We start from the raw sequence: 27,742 nt of genomic DNA on the forward strand, positions 1-27,742 counted from the left end.
AAAACGCAAATACAGGGGTAATTTCAAACAATGAAGTGATATATACACATTTATGTATGTTTAAAGCATAGCTGAGAATGTCAGTGAGAGATGTTTAAAAATCAAAAATCCTATATACTGTATGTGTCCTCATAATATACTATTACCTACTATGATTACCATTATGAATCATAAAGATACATAAAATCTTATTGTACACACGTGAATACCACGGAAGATTGTCTCTAAGTGGTAATAATAACAATAAAGATACACTGTTTATATGCTGCTACATGAGAATGTCGAAGTCAAATAATTGGTTGTGATCGTTTGCAAATTATTATCTGACCATCTAGTCGTCGATGGTCTGTTGAAGAGCGAGTTGGACGATGCTCTGCGTCAGCTCAGTCTTATTGCAGCACAAATGTGTATTTGTGTCTGTAACACGTTAATTAAAATATGCACAGAGACTAGTATGCTCAAAGGAAGTGGTCTAAATGCTAAATTAGGAATCATTGTCAGGAACCTTGCAAATCATTAACAATTGTAAACCTATTGTTCAATACTGTTTTGGTTCATAGGAACTGACATCTACATTCTAATTAAGTGTAGAAAAGCCTGTCACAGGCTACCAGACTATGTGGCACCAAGCAAACAGCTGTGGGTCTCCCCCCTGTTTAGAAATAAACTTCTATTTACACCTTAGAATTGGTTCAGGCAATGCTTAAATATGTCAGAAATGGATAATATATATATTAATCCATCACAAATACACTGAATTACATAACGCACAAACATAGACTTACATACTTACACATAAACACTTGTATGTGTAACCACATGCGTATACTTGGATGCTCACGGGCATCCTCACATACATAGATGCGAACACGTAGATGCTTTTATGCGTACACACATACACACAGCGCGTTTGCGCTGTACACCACTCCTGCTCACAGTGCACCCTTTGCGCTGTGTGTAGATGCACAATGCATACTTACATATAATCATAAATAAACACACATTGATGATTGTATATACATTAATTTAAGTACATGTGGACACGCGTGGGCTTACTGAGGTATATACACCTTGATGAACATTTCCTTACTTTAATATGCAGATGCACATTAGCGACCACAAACATATATATATGCATGCACTCATAAAAGGTTCCTGCACATTATGGTTCATATTAAAGATATTGGCTATGATATAAAATGTGTGTATTTTGATATTCAAGGTATAGAACACTGTGGACATGTTTAGTATTACACTGATGCCCTGTTTATTTACAGGTTTCTGGTTCTATCAACGAGGAAGTCGCATCCTGCGTTCTCAAGATATGGATCATAGAGAGATTATGGTTAGATATTGAAACGTTGTATGAAGTGTCTTAGCTAGATTATACCAGATCTCTGGCAGGAAGACTACACAAAGGAACAGCTGCAAGATCAAGCCATACCCCTAATGACACCATATGAACTGTCCAATAAGAAGATCATTCAGGAGCAAGAACCAATGAAACAGTGTTTGTCTGTCCCTATTGTGTTGTCACCTCATGTAAGGATATATATAATTGCGTCCATGGGCTAGTCTCCAGTCATACCCATTTGATGACTGCAGACGTCAGGGTTGATGACTAGGACCTGGATCCGAGTCGCAGGTATGTATTGGCTGAACCTTGTATTATAATTGTTATTAGCGATCTTTGTCTAGATCAAAGCGCGTATTATTTCTTTTGTTGAACTTTTTGTGCTTTGGAACCACAATTGGGTTGGACAGCAATTATTTAGTAGCGACTAATAGTGCTAAAGAGCGATTAGCGATTTAAAGGTATCCATAAGAACTAAGTAGCGGCTATATTAAAATCCTCTGTAAATATAACGTCAATTGACAGGGATGTAGACTGCGAATCACAACACAACTATTAAATAAAGGGATGTAATTGATTTACAACAGTCTGTGATTAATACTGATCAATTGAATACAGTACAGGTGAATGAAATACAGCATTTTGCACCGGATACTGACACTTTGAATTCTGTATTATGCCTATAGGTGTTTTATTTCACATGGGCATATTTATTAAAGAAAATTAGTGTGATATTCCTCCAAACACCCTTTTTGGGAGGTACCCATAAATGTTAAGGATTCCTAGGATTTACCATAGGAGGACCGTAGCAGATATCGCCAATATCTACAGTGGTCCGTCCATTTCTGACTGTAAAGCTGCCCTTATAGGTTTCTATCAGGGCTGCTATAGTGCCAGATTTACCATGCTTGGCCCTGGCAGCTAACACAGGAGACCAGATGCAGGAAGCTGATTGATGGTATAAGCATAAGCTATATCTCTGCTACTAGCTCTTCACCGGGAACTTGTCTCCGGACAAGGGGAGATTGCTAAATTATCATTAAAATTTACATTTTCACCATGCGCATTTAGCCAAAAATTATTTATCACATCAGCATTAAATATGCAGATTGTGATATCCCATCAATTTGTAAAGCGCAACGGAATATGCTGCGCTATATAAGAAACTGTTAATAAATAAATATTCTACCAGGACAACAATATTCACAATCACTTGAGGATTAGGAGCAAGATAAATCTCTCCATAGGGGATGCAAATGGTTCCAGCTACAACTAAAGATTTTGACGAGTGTCTCAGGGCTCGATTCAGACCCGCTCGCTAGATACGTTCGCATGCACCCAGCATATGCAAATCTGTCAAAGGCAGGCGATCACACGGCAAGGCATTAGCACGCCCACTATGTCTTGGTGTGCGATCGCTCTGTGTATGCAAACGCCCACCAGCCTGTCTTAAGACGCCCACTTGCGCACTTCATCTCCAGGAAGTGTATGCAACCATCGGTACCATCAGACCCCTACGCAGCACTTGTGGCTGACCATACCCTACCGCAAGCACTACGAGCACTTGAATGTAATATTATACCAAGTGACGTATAATATGATGCTGCCTCTTGATTATTCACGCCTCTGAAACGGCGTTGAGACGCTTAGGCATGCCTGAGTTCGCACCTCTACTCCCCCGGTTTCAATGGCCAGCCCGTCACCACCCACAAACGGCTTCTACTGTCACTTAATCAGCCGGGCTGTCTATGCGCGGCAAGCGAACGCTTCCCGATCGCTCGGACTAGTTTGCGCAGACGCACTGCGATGCATACGCATGCGCAGAATGCAAAGATCGCCCGCCTGCGTGCGAACGCTTCCTAGCGAGTGGGTCTGAATCGGGCCCTCAGTCCAGAGAACCGTAAGGCCAGAATTTCATTGGCTTATATATTTATTACCACTTCTTCCTTAAAAAACGTCTAAAATTGCTGTTTCAATCATAGCACTAACTTGCAAGGCTTGTACTTTTACATGGACTCCAGAAGCTCAAAATGCTCCAGCTTAACAAAAAGCCAAACACAGTGCAAACCACCAGTGGTGAGATACTGATTCCGCTAATTCCCATTTATACTATTAGTGTAGCGTCATTTTAGTGCTTGGTGTCCTATCTTCACAACCTCTCTCATATACTATTACCGTTTGGCAGAATCTATGAAAGATACAACCAGAGATGTCTGAATTGCTGCCGGTCTTTCTACATACCTTACCTGACTTTTTTGTTTTTTGTACTTATTTTCATAAGACCTCTATCTAGGTACTGTACTTAGATTTACCCTCAATGTGTGGGGCCCCCGGGCGACCGCCCCGTTTATAATCTGAACGATGTTGTTCACAGACATATCAGGTCGGCTCTGCAGCACAGCCGATGCTGATATATCGTTGCATCTGCATACGGGCGATCTGCTGACCGCCCGTACAATTGCTGCAGGAACCGCCGACAATGACATCTAAACGGGGCGGGAAAATTTAAATGCCTGCCCAGTTTTGATCTCAGTTCAGGCTGATTGGTCTGCTGACTGATCCGTTGTCTCAGTGTATATTAAACGAACAATATATTGACATGTGTACCTAGCATTAGGACGCAGCACTCAGATCTGCAATGGCGGCAGTGGGCGTCTTTTACCTTTTGACACCTCCTGCGGCATTACCATTTTCTAGTATTGCTGCTGCATTCAAAAACGCAGCGGCGATGTTATTACTGTACAACTCTGAAACACCCCCTATGTTATTTCTTCTTTTATTTTTTATTTTTTTTAAAAGGGCGGGGGTTGTGAGGTTGAACTCCAGTAAATGTACCCAATATTGCTCTCACTGCAAAATAAATGGGAAGAGCGGAGAACACTATAATACCACAGTACTGTAGATATTGGTCTCTTGACAGATCTGGGAGACAGAGCCGTAACTAGACTTTTTGGTGCCCTGTGCCAGAGAGAGCATTGGCGCGCCCCCCCTCCAATTTTTAAATAGGGACATAAGATAGTGCACCCTAAAAGGGCCGTGGCCTCATGGGGAAGGGTCAGGGAAGAGATGGGGAAGGCCAGGAGATGCTGGAGATAAAAGAAGAGGAAGCTACAATTGAAAATTATAACACACTGGAAAACTGACAGGCCCAAACAGCGCCCCCTGCCCTGCGGTGCCCTGTGCCATGGCACTGGTCGCACCACCCTAGTTACGGCCCTGCTGGGAGAGGTAGTATTTCCCAAACTCATTCCTCAGGGAGCACTAACAGTGCTGCATGGTTTACATGTTTTCTAGTTAGAACACAGGTGTATTCATTACTGGCTGACACATTTTATAAGATCCATAAAAGCTAATTATTTCACTTGTGATTCTGTGAGGAAACCTGGAAAACATGCAGGGTTAGTGCTCCCTGAGGAACAAGTTTGGAAAACACTTGTCTAGACTCAAGAAAATCGGGTGGCGCTCCCAGCCGCCCGGAAAAGTGGACAAGTCTCCCACACTTCCCTGCGGCCGCCCACTAAAGGACCCCATACATCAGCAATCCATTGTGTCAATTCTGTGTTTTACAGATGATTGTGTAAAAAAATCTGCAATGTGTGGGATTAACAACTTGCAGATTTCTACCAAAAAGTGATTGGAACTGGTAAATCAGGTTGTACAACATTACAGAGCACAAGTGGGCGGGCCGGGGGGTTGACGCGATTCACGCTGAATCGTGTCATTGTTGCCCCTACCCCTGCTATACAATACGTTTTCTCTGCACTGATTAGCATGGGACGGGGCCACAATAACGTGATAGTGCCTCCACACACCCTGCACAGCCCACCTTTGCAGCCACCATGCCCCCTCTGTGCCGACCAGGCCAGGAGTGTTTTAAGAGAGGAGGGGACCTATGTTCATTCCCTGTCCGGGGCCGCCTCCTCTCTCCCCGGCAGCAGACTGATGCGTCTGACAGCAGGATCAGTAGACTCTGGGCACTAGAGTGTGCCCAGAGTCTACTGCGTATGTTCAGGACACCAGGGAAATGGTGCGGCTGCCATTTTTCCGTCGGTTTCCACACTGTACATGCGCAAAACGATGGAAACATGGCCGCAGCGGACATTTTCCGGCATTATCTGCAGGGCTGAGACACCCGACGCGGGACCTGTCCCATGCTCACTGTCTACCCCATCTGTGTCACCCCGGTCTGTCTGCCCCTCCCCTTTAGAATGTAAGCTCTCACGAGTAGGGCCCTCTTCCCTCATGTGCTTTTCCTTCCTTTACTTATATTGTTATCTACTCCATACCTCCCAACGTTTTAACATACAAAGGGGGACATGTCCAAAAGGGCAGCGTGGATTGCGCAAAAGGGGCAAAGTATATAGGAAACGGGGCGGAGCCTCATGGTTTTCCCCGTTTTCATCACTTTGGGGGCGTGCCCAGCACTCTCCGAGATGCTGGGCAGCCCCCAGGCAGTCCGTATACAAGAGATCAGATGCCGTGCGCGTGTGCACGGCATCTGTTCTCCTCCAGCGCACACCCGCTGCTCTGCTATGCAGAGCAGAGGTTTGTGCTCTCACCAACTTCCCCGCCACTGTGGTACACTGCGGCCCGTGGGTGGATGCGGGATAGTTGGGAGGTATGCTACTCTATACTCCTTACTACAGCACCTAACCCTTGACTTTTGCCATCCTGCTGTTGCAGTAATGTTTATATACCATGTGCCTGTCTTGCAATGTCTTGTACTGTATGTCACTGTTTTCTTGTTCTGTTCAACTATTTATGTACTGTTTCTGTACTTTATAAGGCGCTGCGGAACCCTTGTGGCGCCATATAAATAAGGGATGATAATAATAGGTAATAGATAATATGGGTGCAAGGGTGTACACCTGCACTCATTATAGCTATGCCCCTGGACCGGGCTTCCCCTGGAGGAGAGGGCAGAAAAGATGGCAAGTATGCTATAAATATCAAACTTTCTAAAATGTGTTTATTTTTGCCATAATCAAAATAATGGCAAAGAAGTGAAATTAAAGGAAGCAAATAGAGCAGTGTGGCCTTTCTTAAAATATCATCTTTTTTATGGCAGTTCTTGTATTGCACTATAAATGACAGTCACATCGATCAGCATTGCCATCAGTGTGTTTGACGCACAGAAGCCGCAACGCGTTCGTCACTACTTCTTTTACACAGACAGGTCTTAGCAGCAATTGTCTAAAACTTCCGACTTTCAATGGTTCGTCGCGCAAAGCATGACGGGATTTGTAGTCCGCTATGCCTCTAAGCGGCTTTTCGTTGTATGAAATACACAAGAGTCAGAACTACAAGTTCCAGAGCTCAGCGCCGGCGCAGCCGTTGTGAAGAAATCTGCTGGTTCAAAGAGGAAAGGAAAAAAAAAAAAAAAAAAAGCAGAGAGAAGAAACCGGGCTCGCCATAAGCTGAAACGTGTGCGGTGACGGCCTGAATACCGGCAAACGGTGAGAGTTCAGCCTGTTTGCGTCAGCTTCCTATGTTGTGTGATAGATAAAGGGACGCTCGCCCCTTGTCAGTAGCTTTAGTGGTTTTGGCGGGATGGTCAGGGCTGTGCTGCTGTCACCGGTGGCTCCTACTTGTGTGCGCCGGCCGGCAACAGCCATTCCCATGCCAGGAAACACGCTCGCCGGCTTCGCCTTATTTCATACATTACTTGGGGAGGTGGCCACTGGCTGCAGGTCTCATGTGTTTAGCTCAATGTATCACCAAGTACAATAGACTACCATGCCACTCATTCTGGTAACATCACACTAATAAGTGTGTTATATAAGTTTTTATTTTTTTTTTAAATCTTGAGAGATCCTTGTATCAAGCGGTTGTCTGCGTTATCGCCAAAAGAAAAAGGTTTTTACTGTGTCTCATTATGTATTTAAGAGCAGCCCGTGAAGAAATCATAGATTCCTCTGCCAGTGCCTTTACCAGTTATGGTGGCAAAGCGTTCTGGCAACTTACTCAGCAATAAAAAGCTGGCACAAGGGTTACTCGCATTCCGCACCACCGCCCCCGGAAGTGTTTTCACATAAGAGGTTTGCTCGCATTGAGATCTTGCGCTATGGTTCCATTGGTGGTTTACATTGATGACCGGAGACCATCAATGACTTACACCGTCGACAGCCATCAATGTAGTGGCTCCAACTTTGTGTGTAGGCGGGATTCAGTGGCTGGCGCCAATCAGCGAAGGGGGTGAGCCTATGTGGGCCACTTTGAAGGTCGAGCTAAGCTTCACTTTCCCTGTGCCGTCGATGGTGGAGAACCGTTGTATTCCTATATCGCGCATACACTAAGCTGCTGCCCAGGAGCAAGTCTGTAACGCATAGGCACTGTGGCGGACCCCAGGGGAGGGGCGATCAATTATAGAGGCAAATTCAATTGGTCGAAGTTGTTTTGTGCGAATAGAGGGCCTGATTCAGAGACTGACAGTAATGCTTAATGCGATCGCAACTGCGATTTTGTACGCAACGCAGCTGCAAAATTATGCTAGTAGTTGCAAAGATCACTCGTGCATAGGGGCGCCCAATGCTGCCTTCTCATCTGCGTACTACGTCGCTTTCCTGCAGAAAGATCAGTGACACCAACGCACATCGAGCAGCCATCTTGCACTTGTGGCAGGTCTGACCAGCCGCCGATACTGTAGCTCTCCTCTCACAATGTATTTGCAACGGCTAATTTATGCACGCCCATGAAACGGTATTCAAACGGTCAGACACGTCTGTGTTTTTCTGAGCCCCCTTTACCACCCCCAAATGCTGACTACATGTCAATCACTTTGCCAGTGGATCCTCTGTGGTAACATAATTGCAAAGCAATCGTCGACGCCCGCACATTGTGACTGTTACGCATGTGCACTGGCAAACAGTCGCTCGATCTGCGTAAATTTCGCCATTGCGTTCGTCTCTGAATCAGGCCCAGAGACTTCTGAGCAGCTTCAAGCCTAACATTTCCATTAGATATTTATATAATATAATTTTATCAGATCACTCAGTACAGATTTCTTAGATAATTAATGAGACTTTGATAATGAGTTCTATTTTAAATCTGTAGAGTGTAAAGGAGTTTCAAATTGTTAATCTGTTGGCATAGCATAACCTGTTCTGGTTTAAATTCTTATTCTATTTATTTTCTTTGAATCACACAGTTCAGAGAAGATGGCATCTGAAGACATCTCAGAGTTGGCTGATTCCCTGGCAAAGACTAACGTTGGAGGAGGAGAGTTGAGTTTTAAAGGCAAAACTCTGAAGCTTAACACAGCTCAAGATGGTAAGCATATATGTCATGTGAATTTAATATCTAGTACATTTCAACAGAGTAGAAGTCTTGCTGACACACCAAGGTGTGACATTGGATCCTCCATATCTCATTGTAGAGCAGCATTCATAATTGCAGTTATACAACTGGTAAACTAAGTATTGAACACATCAACATTTTCTCAGTAAATATATTTGTAATGGGGATATTGTAATGAAATTTTCACCAAATGTCAGCAACAACATATGCAATCCACACATGCAAAGAAATCAAACCATAGATGTCTATACATTATGTGTAATAATGTGAAAAGGAAAAAGTATTGAACACGTTTACTGAAATGTATTTAATACTTCATACAAAAGCCTTTGTTGGTAATGACAGCTTCAAGACGCCTCCTGTATGGAGAAAGTAGCCACATGCATTGTTCAGGTGTGATTTTGGCCCATTCTTCCACACAGTCTTCAAATCTTGAAGGATCCGTGGGCCTCTTCTATGAACTCTGGGCCTGATTCAGAGGCGCTCGCAAAAAGCGAGTGCTCGCTCTGAATCGGGGCAGGCGCTGTTTTTTTTTAGGAGCGGCCTCCTGGCCGCTCGCATAGCTGTGGGTGACCACCCACAGCTATAGCGAGCGACCATCGTGCTTGCGACGAGACCCTTGTGGCAGGGTCTCGTTCATCGCAAGCCCCAGACAGCTTTCGGGTCTAACAGAGCCGGAAGCTCTCCACTGACATCACTTGTGATGTCAGTGGGGCTGCCCCCAAACGGCAAGCGTTCCCTTGGGAACGCCTCCGTTTGGGCATCCACCCCCCCCCCCCCCCGGCCCACCCACCAAACGGGGCGAGCTGTCACTCAACATCAACAGCTCGCCACCTTTGGTGCGAGACCCGGAGCGACGGATTGCCCATCGCTAGCCGGGTTTCGCACATGCGCACGACGGAGCCGGCTCTGTCGTGCGCATGCGCTGTGGGCCACCATTGACCCGGTTGCGAGCGCTCAGCGCTTGCGACCGGGTCTGAATCAGGCCCTCTGATCTTTAGTTCTTTCCATAGATTTTCAATTGGATTCATGTCAGGTGATTGGCTGGGCCATTCTAGCAACTTTATTTTCTTTCTCTGAAACCAATTGAGTGTGTCCTTGGCTGTGTGTTTGGGATCATTGTCTTGCTAAAATGTCCACCCTCCTTTCATCTTCAGCATCCAAGTAGATGGCAGCAGATTTTTATCAAGAATGTCTCAGTACATTTTTCCATTTATCCTTCCTTCAATTACATTAAGTTTGCCAGTACCGTATGCTGAAAAACAACCTCACGCCATGATGTTCCCACCTCCAAACTTCACTGTTGGTATGGTGTTTTGGGGTGATGTGCAGTGCCATTTCTCCTCCAAACATGGCGTGTATTATGGCATCCAAAGAGTTAAATTTTGGTCTCATCTGACCAGACTGTATTCTCCCAGTATTTCAGAGGCTTGTCCAAATGTTGAGCAGCATACTTTAAATGAGCTTCAACATGCTTTTTCTTCAGCAATGGAGTCTTGCGTGGTGAGCGTCCATACAGGTCATGGCGGTTGAGTGCATTACTTATTGTTTTCTTTGAAACAATTGTACCTGCTAATTCCAGGTCTTTCTGAAGCTCTCCACAAGTGGTCCTTGTCTTTTGGACACCTCTTCTGATAACTCTTTTCACTCCTTTGTCAGAAATCTTGCGCACCTGGTCGTGGCCGGTTTATGGTGAAATGATGATCTTTCCACTTCCGGATTATGGCCCCAACAATTCTCACCGGAACATTCAGAAGTTTAGAAATCCTTCTGTAGCCAATGCCATCAGTATGTTTTGCAACAATAAGGTTGCGAAGGTCTTGAGAGAGCTCTTTGCTTTTACCCATCATGAGATGTTTCTTGTATGACACCTTGGTAATGAGACACCTTTTTATAGGCCATCAATTGGGACTGAACCAGCTTATATTAATTTGCACTGACATGGGGCAGGATTGCTTTCTAATTACTGATAGATTTCAGCTGGTGTGTTGGCTTTCCATACCTTTTTACACCTCCCTTTCTTCATGTGTTCAATGCTTCTTCCCATTACAGGTTGAGTCTCCCATATCCAAAATGCTTGGGACCAGGGGTATTTTGGATATTGGAATATTCTGTAATTTGGAATATTTGTATACCATATTGAAATGTCTTAGGAATAGGGCCCAAATCTAAACACAGAATGCATTTATGATTTATATACACCTTATACACACAGCCTGAAGGTAATTTTATACAATATTTTCAATAATTTTGTTGCTCAAACAAAGTTTGTGTACATACATGAAATTCATTTGTATGTCATATACACCTTATACACACAGCCTATAGGTCATTTTACGCTTTCTTTTTAATAATTTTGTGCCTTAAACAAAGTTTGTGTACAGTGAACCATCAAAAATCAAAGTTGTCACTATCTCAGTCATGCTAAAAATATTCCGTATTTCGGAATATTTGGATATGGGAGACTCAACCTGTATTACACATTACTTAATTTATAGACATCTATGGTTTGATTTCTTTGCATGTGTAGATTGCATGAGTTGTTGCTGATGTTTGGTGAAAATGTAATGACAATAGCCCCATTAGATATCTATTTACTGAGAAAAATATTGATGTATTTAATACTTATTTTACCTGCTGTACATGTTTTACATTTGTTATAATATTGACATTTAGTATATGGTTTCAAATTCTCTATAGTACCTTGACCTCTACATGCATTTTTTTTAATGACACTTGTAGCAGCAGTTTGCAAGACACTATTCTTTTGTACTTTAATATTTGAAATATTTTCCAACTTGTTTTAAAGCTGAGGAAGTGATCCAGGAAATTGAGGGGTATGAAGGATTGCAGGCATTACGTCTGGAAGGCAACACCGTAGGTGTGGAAGCAGCCAAGGCTATCGCCAAAGCTTTGGAAAATAAATCTGATATCAAGGTGAGATGTTGTACAGAAATGGCTTTATGTATAAGAACTCAAATTGAGATACAGGTTGAGTCTCCCATATCCAAAATGCTTGGGACCAGGGGTATTTTGGATATTGGAATATTCTGTAATTTGGAATATTTGTATACCATATTGAAATGTCTTAGGAATAGGGCCCAAATCTAAACACAGAATGCATTTATGATTTATATACACCTTATACACACAGCCTGAAGGTAATTTTATACAGTATTTTCAATAATTTTGTGGCTTAAACAAAGTTTGTGTACATACATGAAATTCATTTGTGTCATATACACCTTATACACACAGCCTATAGTTGTTTTTTTTTATACTTTATTTTTAATAATTTTGTGCCTTAAACAAAGTTTGTGTACATTGAACCATCAAAAATCAAAGTTTTCACTATCTCAGTCATGCTAAAAATATTCCTTATTTTGGAATATTTGGATATGGGAGACTCAACCTGTACTAATAGTTACAACTTTTATTAAAATGTTAAATTCTTGTACAAAAGTAACATTCTATATTTCAGTTTCTGATGGGGGGAGGGTGCAGTAACTGGTAGTAATTTATATTTCTCATTCATCCAGTTGAGTGTCATGGATCAGGGAAATTTGGAGCCTCCATTAGGTTTTTTGCAGTCTTAAATGCAGCCATGGCCAAAAGTTTTGAGAATGACACAAGTATTGGTTTTCACAAAGTTTGCTGCTTCAGTGTTTTTAGACCTTTTTGTCAGATGTTACTGTGGTAAACTAAAGTAAAATTACAAGCATTTCATAAGTGTCAAAGGCTTTTATTGACAATTACATTAAGTTTATGTAAAGAGTCAATATTTGCAGTGTTGACCCTTCTTTTTCAAGACCTCTGCAATTCGCCCTGGCATGCTGTCAATCAACTTCTGGGCCACATACTGACTGATGGCCGCCCATTCTTGCCTAAATAATGCTTGGAGTTTGTCAGAATTTATGGGTTTGTGTTTGTCCACCCGCCCACTTGAGTATTGACCACAAGTTCTCAATGGGATTAAGGTCTGGTGAGTTTCCTGGCCCTGGAACCAATATTTTGATGTTTTGTTCCTAGAGCCACTTAGTCATCACTTTTGCCTTTATGGCAAGGTACTCCATCATGCTGGAAAAGGCATTGTACGTCACCAAACTGTTTTTGGATGGTTGGGAGAAGTTGCTCTTGGAGGATGTTTTGGTACCATTCTTTATTCATGGCTGTGTTCTTAGGCAAAATTGTGAGTGAGCCCACTCCCTTGGCCGAGAAGCAACCACACACATGAATGGTCTCGGGATGCTTCAGTGTTCTCCCCAGAGAAATTTTCCAGCCGGGTGGCATGAAGAAGTAGCCGGGTTGGGTCCTTCACAATAATAAAATGCCTTTAACTCCTGACCTTAGAATGATTTAAACTTAGGGCACTCTCCCCAGCCCCAATATGCCGCACCCCCAGAGGGAGATGTGGTTGGGACCAGGGATCGGATTTCCATCCAGCACCAATCCGAAGGGGTGGAGGGAAGCAGGGACCGCAGTTCCTACCATCAGTAATCTGCAACCCCGCGGGAGCCAGGAGCAGTATCAGCAGTCATTTGGGGGGGAGGGGAGGAACAGAGGGAGTGCCATCCAGCAGCAACCCAGGAGCAGCAGCAGTTAAGGGCCATCCAACCTCCGGCCCTGAGATCAACAGAACTTCTGGCGGGATTCACATACAGGCAAGTGGCACTGCAAGCAAGGCGTGTGAGAGTCACACATGTAGTGTTAAAGCCACTACCCAGCTGTACAGCCGCTCACTGTACAGACACAGCAAGTCCCGGGTCAAACAAAGACACGTTGAGGGCGACGGGACGCGGCGCATTGAGGCGGGGAGAAGTGCAAGGTGGTAGGCTGTTTCTGGTGGGCGATGCGCACGCAAAAAACAGCCTGGGGAGAACACTGTGCTTTACTGTTGGCATGACACAGGACTGATTGTCACCTTTCCTTCTCCGGACAAGCGTTTTTGCAGATGCCCAAACAATCTGAAAGGGGATTCATCAGAGAAAATAACTCAACCCCAGTCCTCAGCAGTCCAATCCCTGTAGCTTTTGCAGAATATCAGGCTGTCCCACAGGGCTCTCAAAATACGCGCTATAGCGCATATTTATGTGCTACAGGCTGTTGGGGACAGGACGCGCTGTGTGCAACCAATCGCCGGCGGCGGCGTCCTCCCAACCAATAGCCGTTTCCTCATCTAGTCCCTGCAACTCACCCAATCTCCAGGCAGCTCCGACCAGACACCGGGACAGCCAGGCTCCGTCCACACCATGGAAGAAGCAGCAGCGCCTCCAGCCAATCACTGGCTATGTCTCTTCAGCCTATCGCAGCCTGCAGTGTCTTCCTCCCCCTTTCTGAACCCGCCAGCGCAGCGTGTCGATCTGCTGGTCTCTTTCCTCCAGCTCAGGTCGGTCTCCTGCGGTGCCTCTGCTTCATCTACAGGGCGCGCTGACCCCGGTAGCCGCCGCAGAGACTATCCCGACTCACCCAGTGCTGTGCAGCCACCATCCTCCTCCGCAAAGGTAAGCGCTGCTCTCTGTCACTGCCCCATGATGTGTGGTCTGGTCTGTGTATGGGTAGCAAACCACTGTGACACTCCATGCCTGCCTACACTCCCCTGCCTTGCATCTGTGCCTGGAGAGACGGTTAGGCTTATGGCTGTGACCCTGTATAGTAGGGATGTGTAGATGTGTGTCTCCCCTACAATAGTGTGTGTCCCCTGTGCCTTCAGTGCCTTAGAGCCTACCCCCAGTACTGCCTGTCCCTAAGCACCTACTTGCCCCAGCTACTATCTATATATACCCCCTCTCCCCAGTCCTGCCCAGCTGCTATCTACCCCTGTCCCCTCCATCCTTGCTTTAGTGGAAGTGCCTACCCCTAACGTAATTCTTGCACCCCAGTACTGTCCTAGCTGCTATCTACCTCCTTCCTACCCCCACAGCACTGTCCCCAGTACTTCCTGCCCCTAACCTCCTCCTTGCTCCAATGCTGCCCCAGATGATTTCTACTCTTACCCCCCTACCCTTAGTACTGGGTGCCCCTAGCTCCATCCTTGCCCCCCAGCACTTTCCCAACTGCTGTCTGCACGTACCTCCTCCCTGCCCCCAGCACTGCCTGTCCTTACCCCCCCACTTCTCCCTGCCTCTATCTCCAGCTCTGCCCCAACTTCTACTTACTCTTAACCCCCTATACCCTAACTGCAATCTTCCCCCAGCATTGTACCATAATATGTGATGGGACCCAGAAAAAGTGCAATAGGACCCCAATTTTTTTAAAGTGAAGGGTCCACCCACTAATTTTTTCGCTCACCGCAATCATTGGTCTCTGTGTTCCCTGGAGAGAAGTGGCTTCTTTGCTGCCCTTCTTGACACCAGGTCATCCTCCAAAAGTCCTTCTTTGCTGGCCTTCTTGTCACCAGGTCATCCTTCAAAAGTCTTTGTCCTGTGTCATGCCAACAGTAAAGCATCCCAAGACCATTTATGTGTGGGGTTGCTTCTCAGCCAAGGGAGTGGGATTTGCATAAGAACACAGCCATGAATAAAGAATGACACCAAAACATCCTTCAAGAGCAATTTCTCCCAACCATCCAAGAGCAGTTTGGTGACGAGCAATGCCTTTTCCAGCATGATGGAGCACCTTGCCATAAGGCAAAAGTGACGACTAAGTGGCCCGGGCAACAAAACATCAAAATTTTGGGTCCATGGCCAGGAAACTCCCCAGAGCTTAATCCCATTGAGAATTTGTGGTCAATCCTCAAGTGGGCGGGTGGACAAACAAAAACCCACAAATTCTGACAAACTCCAAGTATTGATTAGGCAAGAATGGGCGGCCATCAGTCAGTATGTGGCCCAGAAGTTGATTGACAGCATACCAGGGCGAATTGTAGAGTTTTTGAAAAAGAAGGGTCAACACTGCAAATATTGACTCTTTGCATAAACTTAATGTAATGCTCAATAAAAGCCTTTGACACTTATGAAGTGCTTGTAATTTTACTTCAGTATACCATAGTAACATTTGACAAAGATCTAAAAACACTGAAGCAGCAAACTTTGTGAAAACCAATACTTGTGTCAATCTCAAAACTTTTGGCCATGGCTGTATATTTTGTTTTAGATCCTCCCTGTTATTATATACCCAGTATGACATATTTTTAGTTATGGTCAGCAACCACTTCAGTCTTGGGAGGTTTCTCTCAATTGGAGGCTAAACATTTGTGTCTGGAAGTTTTCTTTTCGTGTTTTGGCGAAGATTTATTTAGGTAGCATGGAGTAGGGGATTTAATTTGACAATTTGTGGTAGAAGAGCAGGAACACACAGTAAGTTTTCATTTATTTATTTTTTTACCTCTTAGCGCTATTTGACTGACCTATTTTGCGCAGTGTAGACATTGAAAGCAGGTTTTGGGTATCTTTAGGCTGCAGAACATTTTCTGCACCTTTTTATAGATGTTTCAATGGTGGTGTTGCGCTAATTAAGATGTATTTGGTCTTAAACAACTTTACCTGTCTATCAGCCGGTCAGTTGGGAGATGCCGTCTCTCCTTGTACCTGTTGGACAACACAGGTTGGATTTACAGAGCGCTTCATTGGCGCAGAGGACACTGGTCTAATATCTTTTACTATACAGTACATCAGGAGTCCCATTAAGTTTCATTCTAAGTAAAGACCTGGAGGTTTCAAGGACCCTCATATGTGGAATACGGTCCGGTGAGAACTGTCAATTTTTTAGATAGATCACAAAATATTTTTATATGATCTTTCTTGTAGTAAATACAACATTGCAAGTTATTTTTAGGAATTAGCATGTTACATTAGTCTATACAGACTTCGTAAACAAAATAAAATAATGAGCTGTTTTTTATATTTTATATGGCATACTTGTTGTATCATTAATGTGTTTTTGATTATATAAATTATTATCTGATTTACAGATTTGGTGTCTTGAATTATATTCTGCCATGCTAAGGTATTGTTTATGACAAAATACATCTTAATTAGCGCAACACCACCATTGAAGTTTTTGTATGTGATCATCTTAGGTGATCTCTAATTGGGTTTACACAGACCCATAGGTGTCTGCAGATTGGATACATTATTTAATTAAACGTTTTATTTGCGCCAGGCTGACATAGTTTTGTTGGTGCTTTTTTATAGATGTTGGCAAAATTGATCATTGACTTGGTCACAATCCCAAGCTCTCATACAAGCATGTGAAGCAGGCTTCTCCACATAGGATTTTTCATGGGGGAACCTGTCTTTTTGTCTTCTGGGACCACTGGTTCATTTTCCCAACTGGCACTTGGTTGAGAGGAGCCCTATGATAGTGATAATGCATAGATCTGTCACGATCCATATGGGAAGTTCCTTAGGTGAGGACAAAAACCAGCGGTTAGGGTGGCTAGGGAACAACTAGGTGAGTGACAGTAACTTGGTCTCCCAATTGTGGCCAAACCCAGGTTTGGCTAGACCTGCCCAGAGGCACGGAGTCTAACTCACTTTGTGGTCTTCACAAGTGACCCCTCCAGTTGGGATTTGGTTTCGCTGCACCAAGTGAGCAGGTTGCGGCCCCCTGGACAGGTACCTGGGAGTGGCAGGAACACCGGATACTATATTAGAGATTGGCACTGGGAACCCTAGAAACGTAATAACACTAGGAAACACTAGAATTCATATGGTTACTTGAGATGATCCAGGTGCAGACTTGCTCCAAGCAACACAGGGAATGTAGATACAGGAGTGTACTGAGAATTGCTAGAGATCCACGCACAGACTTGATCTGAGAAACATAGGGAATGCAGACACAGTGATGTACTGAGAATTGTTCGAGATCCAGTCGCAGGCTTGCTCTGAGAAACACAGGGAAATGTAGACACATGTAACACAGGGATTCAGCCTGAGAGCTAAACTAGTAATCAGCATAAAAACTGACACATGTAACACACAGGGAGGCAGCTGGGGAGCTGAACAGCGCACTAATAACACAAGAGCTGTTATATGAAAACCAGGAGTTCAGTGAGAGAACTGAAGTGACATGCTGGGAATCCACATGGAAGCTGATGCAAGTAACACTGTTGGACAGCGAGAAGGCTGAAGCAACACACTTGTGATACTACATGGAGAAAACACTGGAGAATATCAGTCACTGGAACAGCGCAGTTGAACAGTAATTTTCCTGTTCCTGGAGTCAGACTAAATACCCCTGGGTAGCTGGTCATTGGATCAGAGCATCACCTGAGTGACTGCAGGACTACCATTGGGAGAGACTAGCCAGTTGATATGGACCAACATGGCTGCGCCCATGCCCAGCATCTTGGGAATCAGGACGCATGCACGGAAGCCCTAGCAGACCCTGGGGAGAATACTCCGTCTTGAGCTTGTGAAGGCCCTGTTAGCTGTCAAACAGGTTTCAGTTTTCATTTGCATGCACATACTAGGTGTCTTGTTTTCTTCCTTAAGGAGGTGTAATCTGCACAATCCCCTCTGATGGTGTTCCTTGTTTTAGCTACTTTCGTAATGGAACCGTTTTCCTTCCCTCCTGACATTTCATCTTTTCACACTGTCCTAAAGTGTGTCTATCGCTGTGCTAGTTGCTGTGGGGTGACAACATTTGTAAGGGTCCGTACTTTCCCATCTTGGGTATAAAAGGCTCTTGCAATGAATGCTGGCCTTCAAGACTGGAGGTATGTCACTCATTTTACAACACCATATTAGCGAAGTTGGCCAGACAGAATCACTTCGACCATATCAGGATTGTAGCTTACCTTGTCCTCTAGGAGGGCAACATGTGTGCTCTAACCATTTGAGAAGTTGTGAGAGGCAGAGCTAAAAGTTCCACTCATCACAGCGATTTTTTTTATTTTTTTTTTTTTTTTTATTGACACTGGGTTGGTCTCTTGGTACTGCCTTTTACACTGCCAGGTTGACTGCTTCTAGCAGGGAAGATGTAAGGCTGTTGGGGGGGATTGAGAGAGCACTGGCTTGGTCTAGAAGATCATGCTACACAGACATTCTCAGCATGGCAGAGTGTTTCCTGATCTCTTTAGTAAGGCCCCCTTTCTTCGTCATGCCATAGGGGACACAGGCATAGACCATGGGCATAGGCTGGAGTAGAGGAGTCCGGGCAACAACTAGTTAAGCTTCTCCCAGCAGCCTTGACTCCTCCTCCCCTATACCCAATTAAATCTAGTCAAGCCATGGTCTTTTGAGCTTCTGGTTTTGCAAGCCATGGTCTTTTGAGCTTCTGGTTTTGTTGACTGTGTTTCAGATCATACCCAAGGCTTGGTAGCTTGTTTCAGTCTAACATTGCCAGAAGGTTTGGAAGGTCTACTACTTTTTGGTGCAAAGTGATGGTGCTCTTTGGTGAGTCCGATTACTGGTGTTCTTGTAGGGAAGTCTGGAAGGGAGGTGGTAAAAATGGAATGGGATTGAAATACCGACGGGTGTTTAGCCTCCGGTTCAAATCCTGAGAGTGGATGCCCAAAGGGTGAAGATCCCAACTGGGGCAGGTAAGTACCCTAACCCTCCACTGTTCGCCCCCATCCCAACCCTCCCTTAGTGGTGCCTAACCCTAATCTCTCCCTGGGGGTGCCTAACCCTTCCCCTCCCCCCTAGGGGTGCCTAACCCTAATCCCTCTCCAAACCTAACCTTAATCCCGCTAGACTACCTAATCCTAACCCCGGAAACCCCCTCCCCCTTCCCGCGGCTAACTCTGGGGTCTCCCCGGAGTTACTTTAGTTCGGGCAGGCGTCCTCGTCGTTCCAGCGTCAGGATTAAGATAGGCGTCTGTATTTCGGCGCCTATCTTAAATCCCTTGCTGGGATTCCGATGTCTGGATTGAGATCATAACTACATTCCGGTATAAACTCTGCTCTTCTTCAAATGTTCAGGTCTTGACTGTATTTTTTTCTGTTAGAGGAAACTGACTTTTCTACTTCAGGGTCCATAGGGTATCCACAGGATACCTTGGGGTATAGGTGATGATGTCAGGCATCGGGCACCATAGAGTTAAGCTTTCAGCCTCCCAGGATGCACTAGGGTCCCCCTCCTATACCCCGCCCCCTAGCCAAGGCATCTCAGTTTCGTTTGGTGCCCGGCCAGAGTCTGATGCACCTGGTTAGAGGGGTGCTAAGGATAGCCCCTGCAGTTTTCTACAAGGCAGCTGTGGCTGCACATCTGGAGGTACAGCATGGACAGTCATTCTTGACGTCCATGCTGTCTTCCCTACACCCCCGCCGGTACCAGAACGCCGGTACTGATCCGGGGATGCTGGTAGACATCTGGGGTCACAGCTGGCGGTGACCCCAGATGCTTGGGACCATGGCCGGATTCAAAGGGGACAGCAGGTAAGCAGCGGGGTCCCGCGGTGGCTCCCCGCTGGAACATGGTCCAGAGTCCCCAGGCAGGGGGCTCCCTGGGGACTGCCTGCAGCGTGGAGCCAGGTTTCGGACCTGCGCTTCCACTACCTCCCTGGGACAACGGACCGCATCTGAGCGGTAGCGCTGCGGCGTCCCAGGGGTTAATTGCATGCCAGGGGAGCGCGCCTTCCCTGTATACAGCCGGCGCCTCCCCTGCTGCACACAGCCCTCTCTGCACTGCCGATTGGCCCTGAGGCAGCGCTCCTCCCCCAGGCCGGCCTCCTCTCTGCTCCTCGGTGGCCATCTTTATGAAAGCATGGTGAACGCTGCTGGAAGCTGCTGATCGGTGGCATTGTGGTCTGGGTCCCCCAGCATACCTCTCCTCCGTTGGAACAGGTCTGTGTATGCAGCGCTGAGTCCTACCAGGCCCTGTGTCTGCGTAGTTGAGGATCAGCGCTTAGTGCAGGGATTGATTTCTTTGCATCGTATGTGACTGCTGCTAGCGTCTGTTGCCTGTACTTTCACTTTCTACTGTCAGCCTTTTCACTGTCCCTGATCTTCTTCTGCTAAAGCCCTTGCGGTGCGGTGATTGCAGGGCGGTTCTCTCACTATACTAACGCGTATCAGTGAGAGGGGTCACATACTTGCCATCATGTCTGAAAGTGATTTTCCTCTCCAGCTTCTGTGTACTACATGTAAGGTACCTATAGCGGAGGGGGAGGGAAGCGCGGAGGGGCTATGTCGGCTGTGTTTTTTATTGACGCGGCCAATTACTGTCACGGCTCCGGTACAGGAACCGCCCTGGGCTTGTTTCGCTAAAGCGCTTACAACCCTAGTGGGCCAGTTAGCTCCGCAACCTATGTTCCCTCAAATGGGATTGTCCCAGCAGTCAGTGGTGTCGTCACCCATGCAGGGGTTCCCGAGACAACTGATGGTACCCCACAGTCTCCCTATTTCCCCTCCTCAGGTTTCTCAGGAGCCTACGTGGGTTAATTCGCTGACAAGTTCTGTGCAGCATTTGTCAGACGAATTACAAGGGGAGTCCGTGTTACGGCCTCACAAGCGTCCGGTGGCGTCTCTGTCTACTACTTTATGAGGATGACGAGGGGACGACCGATGATGGGGAGATTCTGGATCTGTCGGACCAAGAACCTCTCCGTACTAAAGAGTCGGACGCTAAGTCTAAGGTTTATATACCTGGCCTTATTCGTGCAGTCTGCACAGTTTTAGTTATTGAGGATGATGAACCTCAGGTCTCAAAATCCAAATATGCCTTTTTCAAAGATGTTAAGGGTGACTCCACAGTGTTTCCTGTTTCGGGTCAATTGGTGGACCACTTAGAGGAAGCGTGGAAACATCCTGGCAGACGGTATCAGCCTCAGAAACGTTTAGCAGTGGCTTATCAGTTTGCGGACAATTATTTTGCTAAGTGGGAATCCCCGCCACAGGTGGATTCTCATGTGACATGCCTGGTACGAAGTGCCACGTTGCCCATGCCCTCCATGTCCTCCTTAAAGGATGCCACGGACCGTAAGGTGGAAATCTGCCTGAAGTCAGTTTATTCCCTCGCGGGGGAGGGGCAGCCAGGCCGGCTATGGCCATTTGTTGGGTAGCCAGAGCTATGGAGCGCTGGGCTGATAGTTTGGAGGCGTCTTTCGATTCCGACTGTTCGGCTGAACAGACCGAGTTGGTAGGCAATCTCCGGGATTCGGCCACTTACATTAATGAAGCGGCTTTAGATATCAGTACCCTGACTTCCCGGGTTTCTTGGCAGCTGTGGCGGCTCGTCGCACCTTAAGGTTGCGATCTTGGAAGGCGGATGCTGATTCCAAAAAGGGTTTGGAAGCTTTGCCTTTTAATGGAGAAGTCCTATTTGGTCCGAATCTAGACAAAATTGTAGCCACGCTGGCGGCAGCCAAATCGGCATGTCTCCCGTCTGCTGCGGTTCCTTCCAGTTCAGGTACGTCGTCCTTTCGGCCTTACAGGGCCCAGGGTAGGCCTAAAGCACAGTCAAGCCCCAGAAGCAGGCCTGGAGTACCAGACGTCCGGCCCCTAAGTCCGATGACAAACCTGCGGCCTGACGGTCCGGGCCTCCCTTTGGGGGATCCCATAGTGGGAGGCCGTCTGCTGCAGTTCGCCCAGTGTTGGTCGGTTACCACGACAGACACTTGGGTTCTCGAGGTGGTTTCTCACGGGTATGCCCTCTCCTTCCGGCACAGGCCCCCGTCCCGATTCTTCACCGCGGGTCTTCCATCAGACCGGAACAAAGCCATGGAACTGCGGGAGGTTTTGCACACTATGCTCCAGGCTGGAGTTATAGTGCCTGTTCCATTCCCCCAGAGGGGCCAGGGTTTCTATTCAAATCTGTTTTTGGTGCAGAAACCCAATGGGTCTTACCGTCCGAACCTCAAAGCACTCAACAAGTCCTTGCGGGTGCCAAGGTTTCGGATGGAGACCCTACGGTCCATCATCCTGGTGCTGGAACCTGGGGATTACATGGTGTCGTTGGACATACAGGACGCTTACCTGCATGTCCCTATTCTTTTACGCCATCAACAGTTCCTCAGGTTTGCAATCCGCAACGATCATTTCCAGTTCCGGGCGTTACCTTTTGGCCTGGCGACAGCACCACTTGTGTTCACCAAGGTTATGGCGGTCATGGCCGCTTCCCTGCGGCTGCAGGGAGTCCGCATGTTGCCGTACCTGGACGACCTTCTGTTGGTAGCAGGATCTCCAGAGCTCCTTCTACGCCACTTGGACCTCACGATTGCGGTACTCCAACGGCACGGCTGCTTAATAAACTGGCAGAAGTCCACCATGATCCCGGCTCAGAGAATTCTGCACCTCGGAGCCTTATTGGACTCCGGACAGCAAACGATCTTTGTGACGAGGGAAAAGATCTCTGCCTTACAGTTGAGGGTGCGCAGTTGTCTGCAGAGTCGCTGGGTGTCTCTGCATTCGGCGATGAGGTTACTGGGCTCCATGGTGTCCGTATTCGACATGGTGGAATATGCCCAGTTTCACTCCAGACCTCTGCAGCAATTGATCCTGTCCAAATGGAATGGACTGCCTCAGAGTCTCAAGTCCCAGATGATGGTGCTCACTCCGGAAGTTCGCCTGTCCCTTGCCTGGTGGTTGCAGATGACCCATCTCAACAAGGGTCGTCCGTTTTGGGTGGCGAACTGGGTCCTCTTGACGACGGACGCCAGTCTTCGGGGCTGGGAAGTGGTCTCGGGTCCACACTTGTTCCAGGGCAGATGGACTCAGGCGGAAAAGGAGCTTCCAATAAACATCTTGGAACTCTGCACCGTTTTCAATGCAGGCCCATCGGGTTCTCCACGGTCATCCCGTGCAGGTCCAGTCGGACAACGCCACCACCGTGGCCTACATAAATCAGCAAGTAGGAACCCGATGTCGGGCAGCACTCGTAGAGGTGTCCCGTATCCTGATCTGGGCGGAGCGTAATCTCCCGGCCATATCAGCGGTGTTCATCCCGGGAGTCCTCAACTGGGAGGCCTACTTTCTCAGCCGCCAGGACGTTCATTCGGGGGAATGGTCTCTGCACCAGGATGTCTTTCAACTTCTGGTGGACAGGTGGGGTCTTCCAGAGATCGACCTCATAGCGTCACGGCACAACAACAAGTTGCCGGTGTACGGGTCTCGCACAAGAGACGAAAGGCGTCTCTGGTGGATGCTCTGTCCGTCCAGTAGACGTTCCGGTTTGCCTATCTCTTTCCTCCGTTTTCCCTTCTTCCACGGGTAATCCGGAAATTCAAACAGGAAGGACGCTCCTGTTGATAGCTCCCGCATGGCTCAGACGGCACTGGTTCTCATACCTTCAGGGTCTGTCCGTGGACATCCCTCTGCGGTTGCCGATACGACCGGACCTACTGTCACAGGGTCCTTGTCTTCACCCGGACCTGACTCTGCTGTCTTTGACGGCGTGGCTGTTGGGACGGCCATGTTAAAGTCCAGGGGGTTTTCCAGCTCTGTAGTACGCACTATGCTGAGAGCTCGGAAACCGGCTTCTGCAAGGATATACCATCGTGTGTGGCATACGGTCTTCCAATGGTGTCGACCGAGAGGTTATGCACCTTGGGTGTTCCGTCTGTCTAGAGTGCTAGCCTTCCTACAGGCGGGACTAGACCATGGGCTTCGCCTTGCTTCTTTAAAGGTGCAGGTGTCTGCCCTGTCTGTCTGGTTCCATCGTAGGATTGCTACAATCCCTGATGTGCGCACCTTTATGCAAGGTGTTCTTAGAATTCAGCGGCCATTTGTTCCACCGGTGGCGCCTTGGGATTTAGCTGTGGTCCTGAGGGCTCTCCAAGGACCGCCGTTTGAACCACTGGACTCAGTGGATCTGAAATGGCTGACAGCTAAAACAATTTTCCTTCTGGCCATCGCTTCAGCCAGACGTGTTTCTGATTTAGGGGCTCTCTCCTGTAGACCCCCTTTCTTGATTTTTCATGGGAACAGGGCGGTGCTGCGCACTCGTCCTGATTTTCTTCCCAAAGTTGTTTCCCGTTTTCATATCAATGAGGAAATAGTTGTGCCGGCTTTTAACTCAGCTGGTCTTTCAGTGGGTGAGGCTACTTTGGACGTTGTGCGGGCTTTAAAGATTTATGTTTACCGCACTTCATTTAGGAAGTCGGACGCCTTGTTTGTTCTCTATGGCTTCCGTAAGAAGGGTTGGCCTGCTTCAAAGCAAACTTTGGCAGCTTGGAATCTGTATGGCCATTTCAGAAGCTTATCTTCATGAAGGCCTGCCGGTTCCATCCTCTGTGAGGGCTCATTCCACTAGGTCTGTGGGTCCTTCGTGGGCAGCTCGATGTGGTGCCTCTGCAGTCCAGATCTGCAAGGCTGCCACATGGTCCTCTGTCCATACATTTGTGAGGTATTACGCGTTTGACACCTTTGCCTCTCAGGATGCTTCCTTCGGGCGGCGGATTCTCCTTTCAGCACAGGAGCGTCCCCACCCTTGAAGGATACTGCTTTGGGACATCCCCAAGGTATCCTGTGGATACCCTATGGACCCTGAAGTAGAAAATATGAGATATGGTAAGAACTTACCCTTGTTATCTCTATTTCTACGAAGTCCATAGGATTCCACAGGACTCCCGCCCTGTCGCACCTGTGCTGCAGATGGGCTTTACTCTGGTCACCGGTTTTTCCGTCTCCCTCTGGTGAGAATGTGATTCTTGTGTGTGTCCAGATCTTTTTTCTCTCTCTTCCTTCTCCTCCTCCGGCCTATGGCTTGGTACGTAACTGAGATACCTTGGCTCGGGGGCGGGGTATAGGAGGGGGACCCTAGTGCATCCTGGGAGGCTGAAAGCTTAACTCTATGGTGCCCGATGCCTAACGTCATCACCTATACCCCAAGGTATCCTGTGGAACCCTATGGACTTCGTAGAAATAGAGATAACAAGGGTAAATTCTTACCATATCTCATATATATTTTTTTTTTTTAACCTGAAGTGCAGGCTTTCTGTTATGGATTGATGCATGTGCAGCCTTAATACATCCTCACCCCAATATCTCTCTGGGATCTCAATTAGGTGTTGACAGCCTTTCCGCACTCTTTGATTGTTTTGAAATTAAAGTAGCTTACCTGAAGGAATGCTTTCCAGTTTATTGCCATGACTGAGAGTTTCCGGCTTTGTCTCTTAGGTCTTCATTCCTAGTCATCATTGAACACAGGACTGCTGTTAGATCCAAACCTTCCTTTTCATCCCAAATTGGTCTCCATGTCCCTCTTACTCAGACGGGGTGCTTCCAGGTCTTAGACCGATATACATCTTCAGTGAAAGAGGGCTTTCTGCACACTATTGGAGTATTCTAGACATATGTTCATGGAGTTTGTTACTTAAGCAGGTTAGGTTATCTATTGCCCTTTCACAATGTCCGCATAAGTGGTTTGCCTGTGTCTCGAGGCCCAAGACAGATGGATTGATTAGGTGATGGTCCATGTTTTCATTGAGTCAGAACAAACTGTCCCTGTAGCTGTGAGGGCGCATCCCCACATATCTATCTGGGCCTCCCATGCTGCTAGCACAGGGTCTCTACTGAACAGCTGTGAGAAGCGACCACATTTTTTTCAGTGCACACTTTAACAATCTAGGTTTTATGTGTTGCTATCTTGTTCTTGTACCTGTTTAGAAACAATTACATATACTTCTAGGGGAGGGGACAGATACAATAAACTCAGCAATAGATAAGTCTTTTGGATGTTAAAGTTTAATTCTTTGTACCCTGATGAAATTATAGAATTAAATTTGGTTCTTTGATGTTCAATCATATCGTTATTCTTTCTACTTCAGGGTCCATAGGGGGTCCACAGGGTTGACCTTGGGGTATAGGTTGGGAACCAAATCCGGGCACCACGCAGTTAAAGCTTTTAGCTCCCAGGATGCACTGGGTCCACTCTCCCTATAACCCCACCCCCAAGCCAGAGGCACCTCAGTTTAAGTTGGTGCCCGGCCGGAGTCGGGTCACCGTTAGCGCAGGGGGAGCTGATTAGCAGCCCCTAAGCTTATTTTATTTTTTTAGGGACAAAGTTTTTTCATGGACTTTGGACTCTTCAGAGCGGCAGCGTCGGACTGTCCATAGGACGTCTAAGCTGCCGCTCCGTCACCCCGCTGGCGCTGAGACGCCAGTACAGATCTGGGGATCTCAGCGGGACCCCAGAGTCTGTACTAGCCGGACTCTGCGGGCGCCCAGGACTGCTGCCGGATCCACGGGGAGCAGGTAAGGTCGCGGATCACCGCTTGCGGTGATCCGCGCATTTCAAATGCAGTCCTGTGCCTCCGGTCTCAGGGGACAGACCGGAGGCGCCGGCAGTGGCGGCGGGCCCCCCATACCCCGTGTGTCCACTAGACCACCAGGGACTTAACGATCGGTGCAGGGAGCCGGCGTCCCGGGGGTTAATAGCCGGCCAGGGGAGGCAGCCTTCCCTGTTACAGCGGCTCCTCCCCTCAGCTCAGCGCGCCTTTCAGTATCCATAGTCTGGCGTCGCTGAGCTGCTTCCTCCGCGGGCCACGCTTCCTCTGAGGTCTCCAGCGGCCATTTTATCTCTGTGGTGCAGCAGAAATCTCTCAGGATGGCAGTGAGTCCAGTCCCCCTGCGTACCTCACCATCAGGTCAGTGTACACAGCGCTGTAGCCTTCCCAGACACTGAATCTGGGCAGTTGAATGCAGTGTAATAGTGCAGTATATTATATGACATGTTTATGTATATATGTATATATCTGCATTGTATGTGACTTATGCTAGTGCTGACTGTACTTTATTCTCTCACCTGTCAGTGTATATCTATCCCTTTTCTTTATCTGCCCTAATACAGCTGTACTTAGGGTGGTTCTGAGACCTCACATTTATATACTTGTTAATATTTGTGTGGTTTGTCACATACTGTTGCGTGCTGCACGTTGCCATATTTTAGATGGAACTGTGTGTTGCATACGCTGAAAATGGGTCCCTGCAGCTATTTTTGGCATCAGTCAGGACCAGTATAGTGCTGCTTAATATTTCCGCCAAGATGGGTCAGATATGTCTGACCAGGAGATAGAGCGTTATACTGCACCCATTTTTACTATCCTGCAAGTCATGTGCTGCAGGTGTTAGTGCGGAGGATTTGACTCATAAAGGGTTCTGTATGTGGCGTCATCTGGTGCCGGCCTCTTTCACGACCCCCTTGGGCGGTTTGTTTTCTCGGGATCCTCTCAATTGCGGATCGCCGGGCGGGCCCCATTGTTGTACCTCA

At 47.0% G+C, this 27,742-nt stretch overlaps 1 protein-coding gene across 2 annotated transcripts in view; it reads left to right on the forward strand.

Moving 5' to 3' along the window:
* Positions 1–6,663: 6,663 nt before the first annotated feature.
* The window catches only part of RANGAP1 (Ran GTPase activating protein 1), an 88,019-nt gene continuing 66,940 nt past the window's right edge, over positions 6,664–27,742 (forward strand). Inside the window, exons 1-3 of one of the 2 annotated variants that reach the window (XM_088472745.1) lie at positions 6,664–6,810; positions 8,502–8,623; positions 11,460–11,587. In XM_088472745.1, coding sequence (XP_088328871.1) covers positions 8,512–8,623; positions 11,460–11,587 — 240 coding nt within the window. In that variant the 5' untranslated portion in view covers positions 6,664–6,810; positions 8,502–8,511. Of the gene's footprint in view, positions 6,811–6,904; positions 7,106–8,501; positions 8,624–11,459; positions 11,588–27,742 lie in introns of those variants that run through there. The other variant, XM_088472744.1, reaches the window with a different exon arrangement.

This window comes from Taudactylus pleione, unplaced genomic scaffold (genome assembly GCF_031769625.1).
Source record: "Taudactylus pleione unplaced genomic scaffold, aTauple2 ptg000128l, whole genome shotgun sequence".
NCBI lineage: Eukaryota > Metazoa > Chordata > Amphibia > Anura > Myobatrachidae > Taudactylus > Taudactylus pleione.